The 23,992-nt window shown below is 43.6% G+C and overlaps 1 protein-coding gene and 1 pseudogene across 2 annotated transcripts in view; one reads left to right on the top strand and one right to left on the bottom strand.

The window, feature by feature from the left end:
* Positions 1-17,856, bottom strand: part of F11R (F11 receptor) — a 24,650-nt gene extending 6,794 nt beyond the window's left edge. The window contains exon 1 of one of the 2 annotated variants that reach the window (XM_010833646.1): positions 17,664-17,856. In XM_010833646.1, coding sequence (XP_010831948.1) covers positions 17,664-17,724 — 61 coding nt within the window. In that variant the 5' untranslated portion in view covers positions 17,725-17,856. The remainder of the gene's footprint in view (positions 1-17,663) is intronic. The other variant, XM_010833645.1, reaches the window with a different exon arrangement.
* On the top strand, positions 5,524-7,948 carry LOC104984052 (annotated as a pseudogene).
* Positions 17,857-23,992: the final 6,136 nt, after the last annotated feature.

Here is a 23,992-nt window from a genome sequence, read left to right on the forward strand (position 1 = left end):
TCTCCAAGCCAGGCTTCAACAGTACATGAACCGTGAACTTCCAGATGTTCAAGCTGAATTTAGAAAAGGTAGAGGAACCAGAGATAAAATTGCCAACATCCGTTGAATCATCGAAAAAGCAAGAGAGTTCCAGAAAAACATCTACTTCTGCTTTATCGACTATGCCAAAGCCTTTGACTCTGTGGATCACAATAACCTGGAAAATTCTTAAAGAGATGGGACTACCAGACCACCTGACCTACCTCCTAAGAAATCTGTATGCAGGTCAGGAAGCAACAGTTAGATCCAGACATGGAATAACAGACTGGTTCCAAATTGGGAAAGAAGTACTTCAAGGCTCTATATTGTCACCCTGCTTATTTAGCTTATATGCAGAGTATATCACAAGAAATGCCGGGCTGGTTGAAGCATAAGCTGAAACCAAGATTGCTGGGAGAAATATCAATAACCTCAGATATGCAGATGACACCACCTTTATGGCAGAAAGCAAAGAAGAAGGCTTAAAATTCAACATTCAGAAAATTTAGATCATGGCATCTGGTCCCATCACCTCATGGCAAATAGATGGGCAAACAGTGGAAACAGTGTCAGACTTTATTTTGGGGGGCTCCAAAGTCACTGCAGATGGTGACTGCAGCCATGGAATTAAAAGACACTTGCTCCTTGGAAGAAAAGCTAGGACCTACCTAGATAGCTTATTAAGAAACAGAGACATTACTTTGCCAACAAAGTCCGTCTAGTCAAACCTATGGTTTTTCCAGTAGTCATGTATAGATGTGAGAGTTGGATCTTAAAAGAAAGCTGAGTGCTTGAAGAATTGATTCTTTTGAACTGTGGTGTTGGAGTAGACTCTTGAGAATCCCTTGGACTGCAAGGAGATCCAACCAGTCAATCCTAAAGGAATCGGTCCTGAATATTCATTGGAAGGACTGATGCTGATCTTGAGAATCCCTTGAACTGCAAGGAGATCCAACCAGTCAATCCTAAAGGAATCAGTCCTGAATATTCATTGGAAGGACTGATGCTGAAGCTGAAACTCCAATACTTTGGCCACCTGATGCGAAGAACAGACTCATTGGAAAAGACCCTGATGCTGAGAAAGATTGAAGGCAAGGGGAGAAGGGGATGACAGAGGATGAGATGGTTGGATGGCATCACTGACTCGATGGACATGAGTTTGAGGAAGCTCCAGGAGTTGGTGACGGACAGGGAGGCTAGCATGCTGCAGTCCATGGAGCTGCAGAGAGTCGGACACAACTGAGCAACTGAACTGAACTGATTACTGAATATAGTCTCTTGACCCCTGAGGCTCCCTTTTCTCATCTGAAACATGAAGGGTTTGAACTAGATATTCTGTGAAATCCTCTAGGTTCTTTTTCTTGTTTCTTTCTCTTTTTTTTATAATAAATTTATTTATATTTGGTTGTGCTGGGTCTTTGTTGCTGCATGCGGATTTCTCTAATTGCTATGGCTTGGGGCCATCCTTCATTGTGCAGTGCACAGGTTCTGGTTACAGTGGCTTCTCTTGACGTGCAGCACAGACTCTAGAGCACAGGCTCAGTAGGTGGGGCACACGGGCTCAGTTGCTCCACCATATTTGGAATCTTTCCAGATCAGGGATCAAATCCATGTCCCCTCTCTTGGCAGGAAGATTCTTATCCATTATACCACCAAGAAAGTCCCTCTTTCTTTCTTTCTTTCTTTCTTTCTTTTCTGGCTTAAACAGTTAGAGAGGATTTTTATGTAATTTACTTCAATTTGATACAACCACACTGAATTAGCCAGGCTAAGTATTCTCTCTCCCATTTTATACATGAAAAAATTGAATGTCTAAAAGGGTAAGTGGAAGATCCCAGTTTTTATAGCTAGGAAATGACAGAACTCTGATTAGCATACAGGTTACTCCTATCCCTGCTTTCCTCCCTTATTATACCATATTTTATACATCATGCTGCTTTTCAGAAAAGCCACTGGTTTAACGGAGGCAGTGCTTCCCAGGTAGCTCAGTGGTAAAGAATCTGCCTGCCAATGCAGAAGACACGGGTTCGATCCCAGGGTTAAGAAGAGCCCCTCAAGGAGGCAAATACTGGAGTGGCAACCCACTCCAGTATTCTAGCCTAGGAAATCGCATGGACAGAGGAGCCTGGAGGGCTACAGTCCGTGGGGTCTCAAAGAGTCAGACACAACTGAGCACACATGCCGTAATGGAAGGAAACTATGTACTAAAATATGATTCTTTTAAAAGTCAGGTCCATTTTATCTCTAAATCACTTCTAATCATATTATTTTGTGTCTGTATATTTGGCACTACATTTCAAAGTCAAATCTATAATCAACTGTAACAACAGACACAGAAATTAAAGCAAATAACCTTTACTAAATTGAAATCTGAGGACATGGAAGTTCTCTGACTCAGCTCTCATCAAGGATGCTGATCATGAAATGTTTTGATTTTTTGCCCAAGTCAACTTTCTCTGCTTTGATGATGGGAATTTGGGTTTTTTTTTTTAAGATTCTCAAATTTTACAATTTGCTACCTGTGATGTGCACTGAGATACTCAAAACCAGATGTCTCTTCAGGAATGAAAGACTCGTCCTGGTTGCTGGACTACTCCCAGAAGAAAGCCTGCTGCTGTCATCCCTCTCTTAGGGCAACCAGAACACTCGCCCAGGGGCATGCCTCCTACCAGGCAGAACAGGGTCAGGGTACCAGCATCCGATGCCTGATCGAGAGGAGGTAGGGAGTTAGGATTCTGGACTTTCACTGCTGTAGCCTGGATTCAATACATGAGTGGGGAACTGAGATCCAGCCAGTCCTGTGGCCAAAAATAGAGAGGGAGAACCAGCAAGAACTGACTTTTGGGGACCTCCCTGGTGGTCCAGTGGTTAAGACACTGTGCTTCCAATGCAGGGGAAGCGGGTTCAATCCCTGGTCAGGGAACTAAGATGGCACATGCCATGTGATAAAAAAAACAAGTGGGGTGTGGGGAGGACATATAAAGCCCCAGCTCTGTGTCCTACCTCCCCAACTTGGGACAACAATGAAGGGCTCTTCCTGCTTCAACATTCCCGGTGCAGAAGGCTGAGGCCTTGTTGGGACTACAGTGCAGCTCAACTTCTCCCTCTGCCCAATCCGGCTTCCTTTCCATAGGTGTGCATGTCAGGAGCACTCCCTCATAAATGTCCTAGGACAGTAATTGACATCTCAGAGTCGGCTTCCCAAGAAGCCAAACCTATGACACCACCCAAATAAAGAACAGCTTCTAATTAAGCTAAAAACTAGCCCTTGAAATAAAAGGCCACCTAAAAGACAGATAAATAAACCACAGCATATGAATTTGATGATTATTTCTGCCTTACTTCTAACTTTAACCAAAGTTCTTTTTTGAGTCCTCTCAGGTCATCAGATCTAGAGCGTGCTCAGGAATGACACCACCACATAGATTCACAAACACACTGGACAACAGGCATCTTCCCCTTCTCATGAAATCTGACCGCTACTACCTAGTCCAGGCTTCTCTTCTCTTATTTAAAATACAGGGCCCTTTACCTCATGGCCTTCCCACCCTCCTCTGATGCAGGCACTGCTGATGACTTCCCCATGACCTGACTGCAATGCTCAGAGTTCTACTGTGACTGCGTATTGCACCATGAGTCAAGTCCTTCCTTCCTAGTGACTGCAGGACACCCCAGTCATCCTGATTCATGGTCCCCTTCTCATTCCAGAACAAGCCTCTGGAACCAGCCTGCCTGCATTCAAATCCCAGCTCTGTTACTTATAATTTGTGTGACCTGGGCAAGCCACTTTGAACCTCAGTTTGCCCATTTGTAAAATAGGGATAATAACAGTTTCGATATCAAAGGGCTGTTGTTAAGAGTTAAACAAGTTACTACAAATAAAGGGCTTATAAGAGTGTCTGACCAACAGGAAGCACCCAGTAGGTATGATGCCTTATTATCATTATCATCTGCCCATAGGTCCTTCTTACACACTTCTTTTTCTGACTTCAAAGTAAGGCATATAAGTAAATGTAAACACTTCTGAAAAAATGCTTACATTCCAGCCCACCAAACCATCTCCTCTATCACTGTGACGTAGCCTTAGAAAGACTGACTCTTTTCTAGAACCACCATGTATAGACCAGCAGAGTTGAGGGCTTTCCCTCATCACATCCCAGCTACGTCACAACATCCACGATTTCCACACCCATTCTCCTCATCTATTTTATATTTTCCCTTACCGCATCACGACCTCCCTTTTGCATTTAACCTTGGATCTATATTTGGCATACTGTATGTGTGTTAGTCGCTCAGTCATGCCAACTCTTTGTGACCCCCATGGACTATGGCCTGCCAGGCTTCTCTGACCGTGGAATTTTCCAGGCAAGAATATTGGAGTTAGTAGCCATTCCCTTCTCCAGGGGATCTTCCCAACCCAGGGATCAAATCTGGGTCTCCCACATTGCAGGCAGATTCGTTACCATCTGAGTATACTTGGCATAACGTACATACATACAAGTATCCTACTATTGATAATTAACATGGTAAACCAAAACAGAAGAAAATTTCACCTTTTCCATTGTGATGTTTAATTTACCCTTAAGTTCACAACAAGAAAAGTTACAGAGTCAAAGGTATCAATAGATTTTTGGTGCCTTCCTGTACAGAAAACCCTCACTTAATCTTGCACCCTTCTCTGGTTACAATTTTTTCCTCCCTTCTTCTCTAAACTTCTTAAAGAAGTAGTCTACACATACTGTTTGCAACCCAACATACGTGTTCACTGCTCAGCCTACTTCAGTACATCTTTGGCTCTCAACCTGAAATTAAAATTGCTTTTACTAAGGGCACCAATCATTGTATTCCTCAATTTTAAGATACCCTGATTATAAGATAAAACACTGATTTAGTAAAAACTTCTTGGGGGGAAATTAAATATATACAATAGACTTATATTGGCTGTAAGTCACATCCCAATTTCTAAAACATTAAGATAGCCTTAGAATTAAAATATCCAGTATTTGCTTTTTCAGTTACCGTCTGTGCTCTTGGTAAGATGTTTGATCTTGCTGACTACCCCACTTTTAAGTCATCACCATCTTTCCTTCATTCTAGTCAATCAAGCACTAAGCACTACAATGTCATCTCCCAAATCTACCCAAATTTTTTAGCACCATCACCATCTGTTGTTCGTTGTTCAGCCACTAAGTTGTGTTCTGACTCTGCAATTCCACTGACGGCAGTACGCCAGGCTTCCCTGTCCTTCACTATCTCTTGGAGTTTGCTCAAACTCATGTCCATTGAGTTGATAATGCCATCAAATCATCTTTCGCTCTGTAGCCCCCTTCTCCTTTTGCCCTCAATCTTTCCCAGCATCAGGGTCTTTTCCAATGAGTCTGCTCTTCATATCAGGTGGCAAAGTATTGGAGCTTCAGCTTCAGCCCCAGTCCTTCCAATGAATATTCAGGATTGATTTCCTTTAGGATTGACTGGTTTGATCTTGCAATCCAAGGGACGCTCAAGAATCTTCTCCAGCACCAAAACTCAAAATCATCACCTGGAGAATTGCATTTAGTCTTTCAGTTGTTTTCTCTGCCTTGTTTAATCTTGGCCCACTCGCATCCATCCTCCACCCCACTGATGGAGAAAGAGTTAACATTTATTGAGCACACACTATATGCCAGGCACTGCCATGAGCACATTACAGGGACTACCATTTAATCCCTACAACAACCTTAGGAGTTGGATGATACTGTTATTATCATCTCTTTTCTACATGGGGAAACTGAGGCCCAGAGCTACAGATTCAAACCAGAGCAGTCCAGTTCCAGAGACTGGGCTACACTATACAGCCTTCTGGAAAGTCCAGATCTCACACTTGCTTCAAGCTTCCAGTGATTCCACATTGCCTGTAAGATAAAATCCAAATTTTTCAGCCAGGCAATAGTTCTAGCAAAACCCAACCTGGTGATAAGTTTATCATCTTCATCACCCTCTCTACTCTTGCAATTTACCCCCCAGCAATACAAAACTACTTAAAATTCCCAGCAAAGAGTCTCACAACCTCTGCTTTTGCTCATGCTATTTCGGCCATGCGGAATACCCTTTCCCCTCTTTCTTCATCTGGCCAGCAGATATTCATCCACATTATTTTCTGGAAAATGACTTGGCCCACTCCCAATCCTTCCTCCATCTCCTTCCTAGGCTTGCACTACACCACGCAAAACACTGTCAAAGCACTTCCCATATTATAATGACATCATCTATGTGCCTGCAGGTCTCCCCTATCAAGCAGTAAACTCCCAAAGGAGCAGGAACTATGTTAATCTATCATTCTTTCTCATCACTTAGCATAAGTACAAATTAGTACAAATTGACACTGAACAACACAGAACCTTAACAAATCAGGTCAGAGCAAATCATTCACTATAACGTCTACTTGTTAAGATAAGACCATTTTTCAAATTGACAGATGAGGCACACCCCCACCCCCCAAAAAAAACTTGATTCAAAACATTAGCTTTAAAGCTGTAGGTATCTGCCTGCACAATGGTAGACGCTGGTTTCCCGCATGCAGAAGTGTGCAGGGCCAAAAGTGGAAGAAGTGTCAGAAGGTTTTCTAATGCAAGGTCTAAAATGTGGGGAAATGGACAAAAGATGTGAATCCATTTAAAACACCCCCAGCTCTTTGAGGAAAACTCAGCTGCTGCTGCAGCAGAGCCTGGAGTTACCTGCTCCAGCTCCCTGACTCACTGCTTGCTCTCGCCAAGGAACTAGCCTGCAGGAAGCCCCACAGCCACAGTCATGGCTTTTGAAGATACAGAAAGACTCCTGTGGAGCCAGAGCTGACAATTCATAGGATTAGAATCACCCTCACCAGCTGCAACGTGAAGTCTTTGAAGAAGGTATGTACTGACCTGATCAGAGGCCCAAAGGGAAAGAATCTCAAAGTGTAAGGACGGGTTCGGATGCCTACCAAAACCCTGAGAATAACTACAAGGAAAACTCCTTGTGGTGAAAGTTCTAATATTTGAGACTGACTCCAGATGAGGATCCATACACAACTCAATGACCTGCACAGTCCTGAGATTGCCAAGCAGATCTCTTCCATGAATACGGAGCTAAGAGTCAAGGCTGAAATCACCATTGCAGAAGCTTAAATTAACATTTTTCTAAATACTGACAACCAGTTGTTAAACAAACAAAAAAACCTATTTCTTTCATGATCACAAGAGCAACCCAAGTAAGCCCAAGCCCAAGTCATCTGAGGAGACACCTGGCTAGATCATTGCTCTTTCTGCCAAATCTTCAAAATGGTTTCTGGGGTTTAAGGATTGAATTGTATTCCCTCAAAATTCATATATGAAAGCCCTAACTTCAGAAAGTAACTGTATTTGGAGACAAGCCCTTTAAGGATGATATAATTGTTAAAATGAGGCCCTTAGGATATGCCCTAATCCAATCTGATTGGTGGTGTTCTACAAAGAGACACTAAGCAAGCTCATGCCATAGAGGGAATGACCAGGTGAAGAGACAGCAAGAGCATGGCCACTGTAAGCCAAAGAGAGGTTTCAGAGGGAGCCATCCCTACCAGCACCGTGGTCTTGGACTTCTGGGCTCCAGAACTGTGAGAAAATAAATTAGTGTTGTTCAAGCTACCTAGTCTTTGGTATTTTGTTATGGCGTCCCAAGCAGACCAATACAAAGGTTCAAATTGGACATCAGCAATGGCATTCTGGTTGAACCCCCAGTCACTATAGCCTTGACTCAAGTATGCATGATGACATGAACAGTGAAAGAATCAACACGCTGCACAGCAAAGGAAACCACCAACAAAAGGAAAAGGTGGGTCTTGCCTACAGTGTAAGACTCACGCTTCTAAGACAGGAGGTAAGGGTTTGATCCCTGGTCCAGGAACTAAGATCCCACATACCACACAGCATGCCCAAGTAAATAAATAAAATTTAAATTTGTTTAAAAAAAAAAAAAAGCTAAAAACGCAACCTAGAGAATGGGATAAAATACTTGCAACTCACTTAACTGATAAAGGATTAATACCTAAAATGTATAAAGAATGCATACAAATCATAGTTAAAAAAAAAAAAAAAACCACACCTAACCAATCTATTTTAAAAACTGTCAGAGGATCTGCATAGACATTTTTCCAAGGAAGACTGACATACAGATGGCCAACAGGTACATGAAAAGATGCTCAACATCATTAATTATCAGGGAATGTAAATCAAAACCATAATGAGATAACACCTCACACTTGTTAGAATGGCTATTATCAAAAAAGACAAGAAACAGATTTTCTGGTGGTCCAGTAGTTAGAGATCTTTGCTTCCACTGCAGGGGGCATGGGTTTGATTCCTGATCAAAGAACTAAGATTCCACAAGCTCCCCAAACCCAGAAAAGACAAGAGACAACGAATGCTGGTGAAGACACGGAGAAAAGAGAACCCTTGTGCAAACCTCATGTTGGTGGGACTGTAAATTGATACAGCCACGATAGAAAACAGTATGGGGTTCTTCAAAACGTAAAATGTGGAAGTATCATATGATCTGGGGCTCTCTCTACCCAGGTGGCAAAGAAGAGTCCGCCTGCAGGAGATGCAGGAGAAGCAAGAGATGCAGCTTTGATCCCTCAGTTGGGAAGATCCCCTGGAGTAGGAAACGGCAACCCACTCCAGTTGTTCTTGCTTAAGAATCCATGGACAGAAGAGCCTGATGGGCTACAGTCCACAGGGTCGCAAGAATCAGACATGACTTAGCGACTAACAACAAATCTAAGGAGAAAACAAGATGCAAGTTACCTTCCTGACAGTTGTTTTCCTCTCAGTCTCTGCCCCCAATTCCTGCCCGGTCCTGCAAAGACTCAAAGCCTAAGGATCCCTTACCCTCCACACAACTCTGAGCTGGAATCCAGGCTCCCGCACTCACAGACCTCGTGTGAGTCTCAACGGCACTTGCTTCCAGTACAGACATCCCCTTTTTCCCTTCACACTGGGGCCAGCAGAGTTAGCCGAGGCTTCAGCGCACACAGAATACACGATGGAATATCACTGAGTCATTACAAAGAACGAAATCTTGCCATTTGTGACAACAGGGATGGACTTTAAGGGCATTATGTGAAGTGAATTAAGTCAATCAGAGAAAGTCCAAATACCATATGATGTTACTTATATATGGGATCAGAAACAAACAAAAAAACTCCAAGCTCACAGACACAGAAAACAGATTGGGTGCTTGCCAGAGGCAAGGAGAGAGTGGGGGGCAAAAATGAGTGAAGAGGATCAAAAGGTACTAACTTTCAGTTAGAAAATAACTAAGTCATGCGGATATGATGCGCAACACGGTAACTATAGTGAATAATGCTGTACTGCATATTTAGAAGTTGCTAAGATATACAGATGACACCACTCTTATGGCAGAAAGTAAAGAGGAACTAAAAAGCCTCTTGATGAAAGTGAAAGTGGAGAGTGAAAAAGTTGGCTTAAAGCTCAACATTCAGAAAACTAAGATCATGGCATCTGGTCCCATCACTTCATAGGAAATAGATGGGGAAACAGTGTAAGACTTTATTTTTGGGGGCTCCAAAATCACTGCAGATGGGGACTGCAGCCATGAAATTAAAAGACGCTTACTCCTTGGAAGAAAAGTTATGACCAACTGAGATAGCATATTCAAAAGCAGAGACATTACTTTGCCAACAAAAGTTCGTCTAGTCAAGGCTATGGTTTTTCCTGTGGTCATGTATGGATTCGAGAGTTAGACTGTGAAGAAAGCTGAACGCAGAATTGATGCTTTTGAACTGTGGTGTTGGAGAAGACTCTTGAGAGTCCCTTGGACTGCAAGGAGATCCAACCAGTCCATTCTGAAGGAGATCAGCCCTGGGATTTCTTTGGAAGGAATGATGCTAAAGCTGAAACTCCAGTACTTTGGCCACCTCATGTGAAGAGTTGACTCATTGGAAAAAGACTCTGAAGCTGGGAGGGATTGGGGGCAGGAGGAGAAGGGGACAACAGAGGATGAGATGGCTGGATGGCATCACTGACTCGATGGATGTGAGTCTCAGTGAACTCCTGGAGTTGGTGATGGACAGGGAGGCCTGGCATGCTGCGATTCATGGGGTCACAAAGAGTCGGACATGACTGAGCGACTGAACTGAACTGAATAGAGTAAATCTTAAAAATTCTATCACAAGGAAAAAAAATTCCATAACTATATATGATGACAGATGTACATTTATTGTGGTGATCATTCTTCAATAAATATAATTGTTATATTATTATTTTGTACATCTGAAACTAAAATGTTGTATGCAAAATATACCTCCATAAAATAATTTTTTTTAAAAACCAACAGAAATTTTTTTTGGAAGGGACCCTAGGGACCCTCTGTCCCATCCTTTTCTAAATATATAATTTTGTTGACTTTTGACTGTGCTGGGTCTTCATTGCTGCACAAGCTGTTTTCTAGTCTCGGTGGGCAGGGGCCACTTTGCGGAGCACAGGCTGGAGGGCTCAGGCTCAGCAGCTGTGGCCCCTGGGCTTAGCTGCCCCACAGCATGTAGGATCTTCCCAGACCAGGGGTCAAAGCTGGGTCTCCTGAACTGCCAGGTGGATTCTTTACTACTGAGTCACCAGGGAAGCCCAACAAAGCTAAACAAGACCTCTGCAAGGTTTGTCCTCTGAAAGGTTTAATTCATTATATCCAAATTCTAGACACATGTTACTGAGCATGACCAAATAAATGTAAAAAAGCATGAATAATAAGATAATAGCAGCTAATATTTCTTGAATACTATGTACCAGATACTCTTCTGAGCCCTTTACAGGTCCCATTTAATCCTTGTAACAATGTTATGAAATAAATTTTATTATTGCTCCCACCTTACATATGCATTAATTGGAGCACAGAAATAAGTAATTTGCTCAAGGTCTCAAAGCTAGTAGGAGGTAGAGCTAGGATTCTAACCAGGTAACCTGGCTCCAGGGTACAATAAATTATACAACTAAGTAAAAATAAAAACAAACAAAACTAACCATATTGCCATGCCAAAAGTTAAGGTAAATCAATTTATTCAGAAAAATAATCCTAGGATATACGTAAAGGTATCTCTAAGAATAGATTCCAAACCCTTGACAGTGCATATTATCTGAGAGGTGAGAATACAGGCAACTTTTCTATGTTTCTATGTTTTCTACATTTGTGTAATGGCCAAGTATGTATTAAATATTTTAAGTTAAAGAAAAAAGAGTGGGAAATGGGAGTTAAAAAGGAAAGAAAAAAAAAAAAAATCAGATCACAAGAAGCAAAGAAAAATAAAACATAGCCAGAAAGGGGAAACAAAAGCAAAGGCAAAAACAAAGGAAGAATGATCAAGAGTAACAAGAACACACCAGGAATCACAGGACAATGAAATAAAACTTAGAAGGTGAAATGAAGTAACAGATGAGTAAGAAACAGGAGATTACAATCAAGATCCTGTATATGAGTCTGATAAATTTCAAGGAGAGAAAAAAGGCAGGAAGAAATGTGAACATATGCATTGGATTGTCTCATGAAAAATGTTTCGAGGAGAAAGAAAACAACCCTGGAAGGCAAGTATTATTGTTACCATCCCACTTTATAGATGAGAATACCGAGGCTTTTTCCTAGTTGCCCCAAATCACTCAGCTGCAAAGGAGGTGGGAATCTTAACCCAAGTCTGCCCGATTCTGAGTCTTCAAAACTACTGTACACAGCGTCTCCAGCAGAGAAGCCGGGAAACACCATTCACCCTTCAAGATTCTGGGCCAGTGTCCCTCAATCATTATACCTTTCCCCAGTCAAAATTAATCTCTCTCCAGCTTCTAGGAATATAACCTAAGAAAATAATCAAAGGTAAGCTTAAAGATGTATATTCAAGGACAATTTAATGTTATACAGCAAAGAAAAAAAAAATGCTCAGCAAAAAGTGAACAATTAAGTAAATTACAGGATAGTCATACATTATAATACTATAGAATGGATTTTATTTAAAGCATTGTTTGCTCAAAAAAAAGAAAGAAAGAAAGAAAAAAATACATATATGGCCATGATTTGCAATAATACCTTACCATCATAGAATATTTATGTTCCTGTCCTCTCTGTCATGGAGGTAGTCACCCATTTCATTTAAAACTGATATTCAGTCATTAATAATCTAAATGAGAAGGGCTCTATAACAGAGTTTTGTTTTTTGCCACTGGAATTCCTACCTAATTTGACAAACTGGCCATAGCTCAAAGTAGTTTAGTACACAACTTGGCTTAAACACTGGTATGTATGGATTTCTGTTGAGCTGGTATGACCTAAATGAATATATGCCCACAGGGCCAAGGCTTAAGGAAAAGTCAATGGCATCAAACAGCCATTTCATTGTTTTCCAATATATTTTTGCAAAGGTCAGCTACACCACATATTAATCATAGAGGAAAGATTAGAATAAAGCCAGCAATCAGTGTTATCTCTAGAGAACAGGATGTGATTTTATTTTCTCTATATCCCTCTGTTTTCCGATTTTCTGCATTGAATATCTATGATTTCTTAATAAAGAATTATCATTTTGAAAAGTAACTGTTTCTCTATGTTCCCCAAAGATTCTGTACTTCGATGACTGCCCCTGACGCATGGTGCTCTGTATTCTACTTAGTAAATACATGTCTATAGTTCCTTAGAAACAGAGAAAACGAGATACATTTGTATCTTCCCCTGTTCTTAGAGCTGTGCTTTGCCACCAAAGCAGTGCTGTGTTAATGAGGTAGTCAGAGGGTGGAGGCATCCAGATATCTGACAGAACCCAACCCGCCAACCTGTCCCTGTAAACACAGGTCAAACCCACAACAGAAAAGCTACTTCCTTCTACTGCTTTATTAAGAAAACTTTGGTCTCAGTATGCAATCCTGTTAATAATTAGAATTTTCCTTAAGGTGTTTTCATGCAATGAGTTTGTTTGGATCCATGTAAAAACAAACAAACAAAGGAAGGAAGGAAAAGGAGGGAAGCCAGGAAGCCAGCCAGCCAGTCTCTGGTTTTCTCTAAGAATTCATCCAAACTTCCCCTCTAGGCAGATGAGCCTCACAGGACCCACCAGCCTCAGAATAAGCCAAAGCCTCGGAAAGCCCCCAGATACAGCATGCTCACAGTTTTCAGCTGTTGGCTAATGGTTACAAATACCTAACTGCCCTCAGAGTTTCTTAATAGCAGAGGTTATTCATTTTTTAATTCCTAATCTCAGCACAGTGCTCAGAACATAGTAAACACCAATGCTTGTTGGATTAACAATTGAATCTGACATTACAGTGCAATTAGAACCTGGACCCAGGGCTTCCACCCCCGGTTTGCTCTTTCCTTCCCACCACTCACCCTGTAGAGACTGAACTCACTCCTGGGGGTTGAGGTGGGACAGATAAGGAATGCGTGGGCAAGAGGAAAGCTGTGTGAGCCAAAGACTGGCTGGGCTAAGTCTAAACAGTCAGGCTTGGCTGTACTTTAGATGACGTGGGTCAACTGACACAGCCCTCTGAGTACAGCGGAGAGTGGCGATGGCTCTGTAGGACAGGAAAGCTTTCACTCCATTGCTCCCTCCAACTCTCTCTCAGCAGAATTTCCAGTTCTACCAGCTCGGCTCTCCTCCCCCACCCACCTACTCATTACAGAGCAGGCTGTGCCTGCCTACCCAGGGCTCACTCCAAGGGCCTGGCATCAGACTTCTGGCCAGCCAGCTGCTTCCTCCCATCTGACCCCCACACTGTAAAACGAATGACACCAGGCGGACTTTGGACAGAAACCCTGCTTATCAGGGAGTCCCAGGCAGATGAACTCTGAGTTTTCAATGCCTGGAAAACCCCAGTGTGTTGTATCCACTCACTTTACTTCTCACAACCCTCTGACAACACTGAAACCTCTTCCACAGTTACATTTGACAAGTGGCCATCCAGCTCTTTCCTGAGCCTCTAGAGAGGAAGCTGGGCTGAGTTTAGAGATCCCCAAGGTCTCCCCTCAATGCTAACAGAAAACAAGCCCAATTTTTTTCCTAATCTCTCACATAAAATGTACGTAGCTTTTAAATCTGTCCTTGAGCAGGAGTGTCAGCTCTTCTGAATCCAAAGAACAGATACCTCTTAAACCAGAGGACTTGGGGAGGAGGTGGGGAGAGGGGTGGAATATTCTAACAGCCAAGGCCACACCAACAATATGAAAAAAACTCCAGGGCATATTAAATGAAATAAACAAGATACAGGATGGAATACAATGTATAGAGGGTGCCTCCTTTTGTGTCAGGAAAGGGAAAAGAAAGCAATATATATTTATATATACTGATATTTGTATAACAAACCACTGGAAAAATACACAGGAAACTAGGGGAGGTGTGAACCAGGTGGGAGTGATAACCCCACTCGTTTAATATTATTTTGATTCTCGAACCACGTTAATGTATTAATCTCTTCTAAACAGACAAACATTGTTGTTTGGTTTTTTAATTACAGCAGCTCCACCCCGAGCTAAAACTAGGCTGGAGATACCAGGCAAGCCCAGATCACAGGAAACTGAAGAGAAATGTCATAAGGGGAAAGCGTTCTGGAGCAAGGAGAGAAAAACTAATAAGACACTGGACTTCCACTACCACTCACTTCCTTGTTTCACCGTGTGGCGTCACTAGTTTCTAGGTTCTGGTTTCGAGGGAACAATTCTTTCATGGGAGAACCCCCCGAAGAGGGAGGGGAAAGGAGTGACTCACCAATCTACAGTTTGAGGTGAGTCTAACCCTGAATAGGAGAGCTAGAAAGGCTTGAGTCCAAAATATGAAACAGCCAGACTCCCAGGCTGACCCAGACAGGCTCAGGGCAGCAGTTTCTCCCTGCTGGAATGCCTCAGTGCAGACACTTCATGAACGGGTGTGTGTGCAGACCCCAGGCTTCCAACCAGGTTTCCACTTCCCCAGCGGTCACAGCTGACACATACCATCTTGCTAAACAGAAATGCCTCTTCCTGCCTAGGAGATAGCTGGAAACTTTTTTTAAGCACAGGCTCTCTAGGGGGAGGGAGGCTAGTATTCCTGGTCACCAGTTTTTCTTTTCCCAGGCCCAGTTCTCCCAGTGTTTATTCTCCAACCCTGTCCCAGCAGGTTCAGGCCTTCTTCTCCACTAGATTCCCCAGGCAGGGGTAGGGCCACTACTTGATCTTTTCTTCTTCCTCCCTGATGACAGAGTCCAGGTGAGGAGCAAGGACATGCAGGCATCCTATACAAGCTTCCAATTTCCCAAGGGCAGAGGACAGACCTGATAGGCAAGAAAGCCTCTACTTTTTCACTCTAGCCATTTGGAATCTAGCAGGGTCCCTCCCTGCTTTCTCTGACCTGCTCTACTATGGGCAGCATTCTTTCACCCTCACAAAATCCAAAGTGGGGTAAGAGCTGCCCACTAATAATCGCTTTCATGGATGTCATGAAGCTATTATCCCAGTTGATCCACAGGATGAGGTTAGGACAAGTATTATTACTCCTGTAATACTCTTGTATTACAGATGAAAGACTGAGTTACTAGACTATGATCACAAATAAGCCGGAAAGTCAAGCCAGAACCCAGGTAGGGGGTGGCCTGGTTGTTATTTCCATTCTCACAGTGCTAACCAAATAGCATCTCCCAGGTCTAGCCCTATTTACATGTGACAAGGTCAGTTCCTCCATCTTCTGGACACGTTACTTCCCAGGATCCATCGCCCTGTCAAGCTAATACAATATCATCTCACGTTCCCTCTAAACCACTGTTTATTGATTCCCTGAGCAGACTAGAGGGGATCCCCAAGCTCAGAAGGGTGATATCACAAGGCTTTCAGTGTCAATCTGTGACAATATATTGTGGGGTTATTCTAGAAAATGAGGGGGAAAGAGGAAAAGGGAGAAGGATGCAGTTCTAGGAGTCTTATAAGCCTGACAAATACTGTCACAAATACAGTTACTCAGAAATTTCTAGGTTGGGAGGTGGGGGGATGAGTACGAGGGTTGACGGGGTTGGCAAAGTGTTTAGTACTGAGCACCACAACCAACAAGAAAATGACTATGGGTGTCACTAGCAGTTCTAAGATACAGACAAGTAAATGGAGAAGAATGGGAGGGAAAGAATGGAAATTGAAGAAAGGAGGGAAATGGAGGAGTAGAACGAAAGGGAGAAGTGAAAAAAGAAAGAATCTAGTGAGAAAGAAAAATTGAAAAAGGTAGGTGAGACCGTGGACTCTGGAGCAGTATCCCAAACTGATATTTTGATATGCTGGTTCCTGTGTCACAGGGTGCCTGAGGTGGGCCCCAGGGTAGAAAAAGGAGAAGTGAGTCAGGAGACTTTGGTTCCAGTCCCAGGTCCTTTGGTCAGTCTTACCAAGTCATTTCCCCTCTTTGTACCTGTTTCCTGATCTGTACAATAGGGGGAGGGAGGATCTGATTTGTTACTGGTCCAGTCCATCCCAAGGGTTAATGCTTTTGCGATGAGAAACAAAGAAGTCAATGCATCTGTCTAAGGGCACCCTTCACACTAAGCAAAGTGAATTATCTTGTAACCACCTATATTGGTCTTAATTGTTCATCTCTTCTACATTTCCTAAAATAGGGATCTCGAGGAGGAAATGGAGATTCTTACAGACCCCCTGCCGACACAACTATTCACAGTAGCACACACAGACGCTCAAGAATCAGGTAAGGGTACAGGTGCTGACACGGATAGACTAAGGCACAAACCATAAACTCAGGCAGGCACGAGCACAACTATAGACAGAGGCCTGCCCCAGCGAGGGAGCCTCATTGTTCCACAGGAAAGGGAGTGTACAAAGGCAACAAAATCTCTCAAACATGGCCAGGGGGGAGGGCAGAGTTCTGGCTCTGAGAAGGAACCAGCCAACCAAAAAACAGGACCTTCCCCTGGGAATGGTCTCTCAGTCAACAACATTTATCAAGGACTCCTGAAGTAAATTACGCTAGAAAGGAACTCTGAATGCTGTGCTAAGAAATTTTAGATTTCAATTTTACATATTTCCTTCAAAAAAAAGGTTTTGCAACTGGACACTTTTCCTGGAGCAACCATGCAACCCAGAGGTTCGGGAAAAGCTAAAAAGACCCTTCAGCAACAACCAGGCAAAGGGACTTCCACTCCAGTCGACCTCCATTAGATTTTCTCTGAGGACCCTTCAGGAGCAAAACATCCCAAGAGAGTCAGGGGACGTGAGGCTCCCGACTGATCTCGGATGGTTTGCGAATGTTGGAGGGGCAGGATGGCCCTTCCCTGATGCTTGATCCCGGCTAGGCAGCGCCCCCGAACCCACCAGCACTCACCAGTAAGTGAGAATGGAGGAAAGGGGAACCAACCTTTCCCCATTATTTTTGGTAAAAGTGCGGAAGAGGCAACTCCCTCCAGGTGGATGTAAGAGGTGATCCTTATTCATAAATGTGGGGGAGGGGAGCCAGCCACTCACCAGAGGAAGGGGGAAGGGAAAAAAGAAGGACGAGTCTAGGGTGGAAAAGAGGACTAGGAAGGTGAGGCAGACAGATTTCAGAACCCCTCCCCTTTCGGGAGCCAGAGGTGTGGGGAGCGCCTCCCTCCAACCTCCGATCAGACGCACAGATTACTCCGAAAACTCCGGGAACTTACACAGGATCATCGACGTGAAGAGAAGCAACTCTGTACTGCCGACTTTCGCCTTTGTACCCATCACGATCAAGATCCCGATGCGACAGCAGTCACTGCGACCCTAGAAGCAGACACCAGCTTCGCCCACAGCAGCGCGGGGACTAAACTCCAGACCCCAGGTTGAGCCCAGCCCGGCCCTTCCCTTCACGCCCGATTGGTCGGCGCCGCTCCTCTGCACTTTCCGATTGGTGGAGGGAGCCGCCGCTCCTCTGAGTGATTCACCGTCGCCAGGTGCAGTCCCGCCCACTACTCCTCGTAAGGCGGATTGGAGCCTTTCCAAGCCCGATCCGCCCCTGATTGGGCCACGAGACTGTCGCGTAAGGAGACCCAGGCCTCACCTTCTGCAGGTGAGGACTCTCTGATTGGGCGGCGTTCCTGAAGTAGGGACTTTACGACTGGCTAGGCTCTGAACTGGAGCCGGAAGATTATTAGAAGAACACCTTAAAGGAGGTGGTCGGGAAGGTAGTTGGTCTGTGGGACGCGAGAGGGAGAGGCCTGCTTTTGTTTGTTCGTTGTAATTGTCTGTTTGTTTATTCGGAATTTAAGTTGCAGCTGCAGAAACCTTGGTCCAGTCCTTTGTCAAGTGAAAACCACGTGTATTAATATGTGAGGGTCGGGAGAGAAGACCCTCAAAGTGTGTTCCTCTGCCCACTCCACTCGCAGGATTCAAGGCGGCGCTAGAGGAGGAAAGGGAAGAGGGGAATGAAGCGCTCAGTTCGGTAGTGGGAAGGGCAGAATCGAATCACCAAACACACCCAGATAATAGAAACTGACCTACAGACACTATAAACATCACTGTGACTGTGGGTATGTCCTTTACACATGTTTAATCAGCAGAGGTCTGCATGCATTTCAGTATTACTTATCTTCTCACTGCGGATAACTGCGTGCCTGCTGAACCCTTTTCTATAGGCTATGTTGATACTGTTAATATTTATATTGTTACATCGTTTTTATTTGAAACCCATTCTCAACACCTTTACTATTTCTAGTTTCTAATATTTTACAGTGATGTTACATTGTGATCGTAATACTTTTTTTTTTTTTTTCAACTTTTTGGCTGCGCAAGGCTGCGTTCGGGATCTTACTTCCAGATCAGCAATTAAACCCACGCCCCCTGCAAGAAAAAAAATAGGGAAGTCCCTATTTTTTTCTTAGTATATCCAGGTTGCCCGTGGGAAAACTTCCTGAACTTTATCTCACTGCAAGTAAGAAGTCCATAGTGAAGTGAAGTCGTTCAGTCGTGTCCGACTCTTTGTGACCCCATGGACTGTGGCCTACCAGTCTTCTCCGTCCATGTGATTTTCCAGGCAAGAGTCCTGGAGTGGGTTGCCATTTCCTTCTCCAGGGGATCTTCCCCACCCAGGGATCAAGACCAGGTCTCCCGCATTGTAGGCAGATGCTTTTACCATCTGAGCCCCCAGGGAAGTCCATACTTGTATCCAAAACAGTGGTATTTTTTTGACCTTTTGCTCTTTCATCTTTGTCCCATTCCTTTGGGCCAAAAGTTCTCTTCACGTTTCACCCAACTTAAAGCAATGTTTATCAAGCTCCTATTGGGGGCTGTGAGGGAATACAAATAAATATAAACCATAATCTGTGACTTCAAATGACTTACAGTTTACTTCCAATACAATACAGGAAACAGGACAATATGTATCCAAAAAAGAAACTTAAGTTTCAAAAGAGAAACACTTGCAACACTCTGGTCTTTAGCCTCAAGGGAATTTAAAGTATGTGTATGTCTTGGAGAGACATACACATCAAGTTAAATATGACAGTAAAGACAAGAGAGAAGAGCTTAGAGAGGGGACCAGGAACTCTGGACTGTGATTGTCAGAGAAAATTTTAAGATGGGCGAACTTAAGCAGGGATTTTATCTATTTATATGTACACACTGTTGTTGTTTAAACCCTGAGTTGTGTCCAGCTCTTTTGTGACCCCATGGACTATATATAGCCCATCAGGCTCCTCTGTCCATGGGATTTCCCAAGCAAGAATACTGGAGTGGGTTACCATTTCCTTTTCCAGGGGGTTGTCCTGACCGGGGGATCGAAGCCGTGTCTCCTGTATTTGCATGCAGATTCTTTACCACAGAGCCACCAGGGAAGCCCTAACAGTGCTTTATTTGTTTATTTTTGGCTGTGCTGAGTCCTTGTTGCGGCACACAGGCTTTCTCTAGTTGCAAAGAGCAGGGGCTACTCTCTAGTTGCAGCCCATGGGCTTCTCTTTGCAGCAGCCTCTCCTGTCTTGGAGCACAGGCTCTAGGCACACAAGCTTCAGTTGTTGCCGCATGAGGGCTCTAGAGCGTGGGTTCCGTATTGTAGTTCACCAGCGTAGTTGCTCTGCGGCATGTGGAATCCTCGGTCACCAGGGATTGAACCTGTGTCCCCTGCATTGGCAAGCAGATTCATAGCCACTGCGCAGAGGAGTCCCTCAAGCAGGGATTTAGAGGAACTCTGAGACTGATCAGTCTTAAAGGTCATTTAGGTCACTTTCTCAGCCTTCTCAGAAAGGAATTCAGTGACAAAGTGATAGGTAGTGGATCTACTTAGGGAGAAACATACTCCACAGCATCAGGACCATCTGCCATCTCAGAAGAGGCCCAGAAATAAAATATGGTTAGTTTCTATGGGCTGGGTAATTTCATAGGCTAATGACTGGGAGGATTATTTCAACTGTTTCAGGGAAAGGGCAGGGATTTCCAAAAATTAGGCCGCTGCCCTCTTTTTGACCTTTGATGGTTAGCCTCAGAACTCTCATGGTGGGTGTGTCATTTAAATGCTCATATATTACAAAGGCTTCCCTGGTGGCTCAGATAGTAGAGTCTGCCCGCACTGTAGGAGACCAGGGTTCAATCCCTGGGTCGGTAAGATTCCCCTGGTGAAGGAAACGGCAACCCACTCCAGTATTCTTACCTGGAAAGCCGCATGGATGGAGGAGCCTGGCAGGCTACAGTCCATAGTGTTGCAAAGAGTTGGACACAACTGAGCGACTTCATTTCATATTACAAAGACTGTATAATGGGGCTCAAGGGCTTCCCAGCTGGTGCTCAGTCAGTTCAGATGCTCAGTCATGGCCGACTCTTTTCGACACCATGGACTGCAGCATGCCAGGCTTCCATGTCCATCACCAATGCCCGGAGCTTGCTCAAACTCATGTCCATCGAGTCAGTGATGCCATCCTGGTGTAGCCACATGTTCTGGGAAACACTCACTCAGAAGGACGATGCAGATAGTGGAGTGCAGTTTATTACACCTGTGGGCCCAAGGAAGAGTCTTCTCATAGCCAAGGACCCCCACCAGGTTTTGTGAAAACCTCATATACCCTAAGCCTACGTGCCCAAACCCACCTCCCCAAATTCCCTGAAACTAGTCTGAACAAAGGAAAAAAAAAGATATAATCAAAGTTAATGGTGATTCATATGCCTTAAGCCTAGGTAGTTAACAGTGGACAATTATCAATAGGCTTGTGGTCATACCCCAATAAGCATAATAGAATGCATGATTCTATTCAGTTACACAGATAATTAGGGTATTCTTTTAGGCATGGAGAGCCCTGGGGCTCTTCCTTCTGGGGGCTGGTTTTCCAGTTGGTATGTCATTTCCATCGATGTTGGGCATATAGCTCAAAGTCCACAGTCTGGTCAAGCTGGAGTCCTGCTTTCAAGGTAGTGCCTGTTCTGTTTCCTCTTTCAATCCAACCATCTCATCCTCTGTCATCCCCTTCTCCTGCCTTCAATCTTTCCCAGGTGGTGCTAGCAGTAAAGAATCCGCCTGCCAACGAGGAGACACAAGAGATGCAAGTTCCATCCCTTGCATCCCATTCCATCCCAGGGGGTCGGGAAGATGCCCTGGAGTAGGAAATGGCGCCCCACTCCAGAATTCTTGCCTGGGGAATTCCATGAACAGAGGAGCCTGGGGAACTACAGTCCATGAGGCCACAAAAAGTCAGAGATGACTGAATGACTGAGCACTGTCTGTCTGTAATGGTGCTCAAGGTCCACTGGAAGTTGAATTTTCCATCTAGACCTTGTGGGTTCTAATCAGTTTTTGTCAGGGCCGATGTTTATATCATTCTTTTAAAGGTTGTTCCCTGTCCCCTTCCCTCCTGTTTCATTTCAGATAGTCTTCATATTGTTACACTGAAACTGGTTTCACCTCTTGGTATCACACCAATAGACAGCAAAGCCAATGATCAGGAGAAGGAAGAGTTTATTGTCACTAGCAGTAAGTAAGGAGAGCACCAGGGATTTTTCCCAAAGTAGCATCTCCCCGAAAAGCAAAATTGGGGAACTTTTAAGCTAAAAGTACACATATATTCAGGAAGGGGCTTGAGGAGAGAACTTAGCATAGAATTGGGGCAACGGTTGACAGAGTCCAAACTTGAGTTGATTGGAGTCAAAAGGGTCAGCAGCATCATTCCATCCTGCACCTATGTGGAGGTGTTAGTTCCACACAGAACCTATTATTCTGTATATCCCTTGAGGAGGAACTAGGACTCTGCTCTTTCATTGTACTATTATTTGCCTTTTCTCTGTTAGTGCATTCCTTTGTTCCTTAAGATGATTAATTACTGAGACCTGTTGAAGGGTAAGCATAGCTCCAGGCTTAGATCACAAAAAGTCTTAGGCCAAAATGACTTCTCTTATAACAAGAAAGCCATTAATTGTTCTCTTTCTCCAGAGATTCCCCTAACTTATCTGCTTACAAAATGGCACAGATTCACATGCCCCCCAATTAATCTCACTCCTCTGGATAACCCCTTGTTTATTATTTTACCAAGAATGGAACCAGGCGCTAGAGAAACTGTCTCTCTAAGGGATAGACAGATCTCAGTTAAAACCCAGTTCCCCAATCTACCTATCTGTCCTTGGCCAGCTCACATTTCTCTGACATTTTCTCCATTCAGAAGGCAGTTATGATGATGGCAATATTGTCCTTTTTCTATTCTAACTACCTAACAATATGACTTACCTTAGGACAGGGAAGCTGGCATGCTGCAGCCCATGGGGTGGCAAAGAATCAGACACAGCTGAGCAACTGAAAAACAACAATGGCAAAATAAGAATTAAATAATATAAAAGATGTACTATGCTTCCTTAGCACAGGGCCTGGTACATTTTAAGAACTGCAATGGTAGTTATTTTCATCACTCTCATTTTCAGTCTAAGAATGCATTTGCAACCCCATACTTATGTCAGTTAATCTACAACAAAGGAGGCAAGAATACATGATGGAGAAAAGACAATCTCTTCAATAAACAGTATAGAGAAAACTGGACAGCTATACGTAAAAGGATGAGATTAGAACATTTCCTCACACCATATTCAAAAATAAACTGAAAATGGATTAAAGACCTAAACATTAGACCTAGAAGAGAACATAGGCAGAACACTTTTTGATGTAAATCACAGCAATATATTTTAGATCAGTCTCCTAAGGCAAAAGAAATAAAAACAAAAATAAACAAATGGGACCTAACTAAACTTAAAAGCCTTTGCACAGCAAAGTAAAAGACAATCTAGTGAATGAGAGAAAATACTTGCTGCTGATATGATCAATAAGGGGTTAATATCCAAAATGTACAAACAGCTCATATAACTTAATATCAGCAAACAACCCAGTTTTGTTTATTTTTTGGCTGCACTGGGTAACATGTGGGCTTAGTTGCCCCCAGCACATTGGGTCTTAGCTGCTCTACCAGGGACTGAACCCATGTCCCCTGCTTTGGAAGGCTGATTCTTAACCCCTGGACCACCAAGAAAGTCCCTATTTTTTTTAATGTATTTTTAATTGGAGGATAATTGCTTTAAAATGTTTGTTAGTTTCTGCCATACAACAATGTGAATCAGCCATAGGTATATATATATCCCCTCCCTCTTAAACCTCCCTCCCTAATCCACCATCCCACCCCTCTAGGTTGAGGAGAGCACCAGGTTGAGCTCCCTACCACTGGGTTTTAAAACAGCCCAGATAGACAACCTTCCAAAGAAGACATACACATGGCTAATAAGCACATGAGAAGATGCTCAACATCACTAAGTGTTCAGTTCAGTTCAGTTCAGTTCACTAACTCCCAGAGTTCACTCAAACTCATGTACATCCAGTCGGTGATGCCATCCAGCCATCTCATCTTCTGTCGTCCCCTTCTCCTCCTGCCCTCAATCCCTCCCAACTTCACGGTCTTTTCCAATGAGTCAACTCTTCGCATGAGGTGGCCAAAGTACTGGAGTGTCAGCTTCAGAATCCGTCCTTCCAGTGAACACCCAGGACTGTTCTCCTTTAGGA

This window comes from Bison bison, unplaced genomic scaffold (genome assembly GCF_000754665.1).
Source record: "Bison bison bison isolate TAMUID 2011002044 unplaced genomic scaffold, Bison_UMD1.0 scf7180017863823, whole genome shotgun sequence".
Taxonomy (NCBI): domain Eukaryota; kingdom Metazoa; phylum Chordata; class Mammalia; order Artiodactyla; family Bovidae; genus Bison; species Bison bison.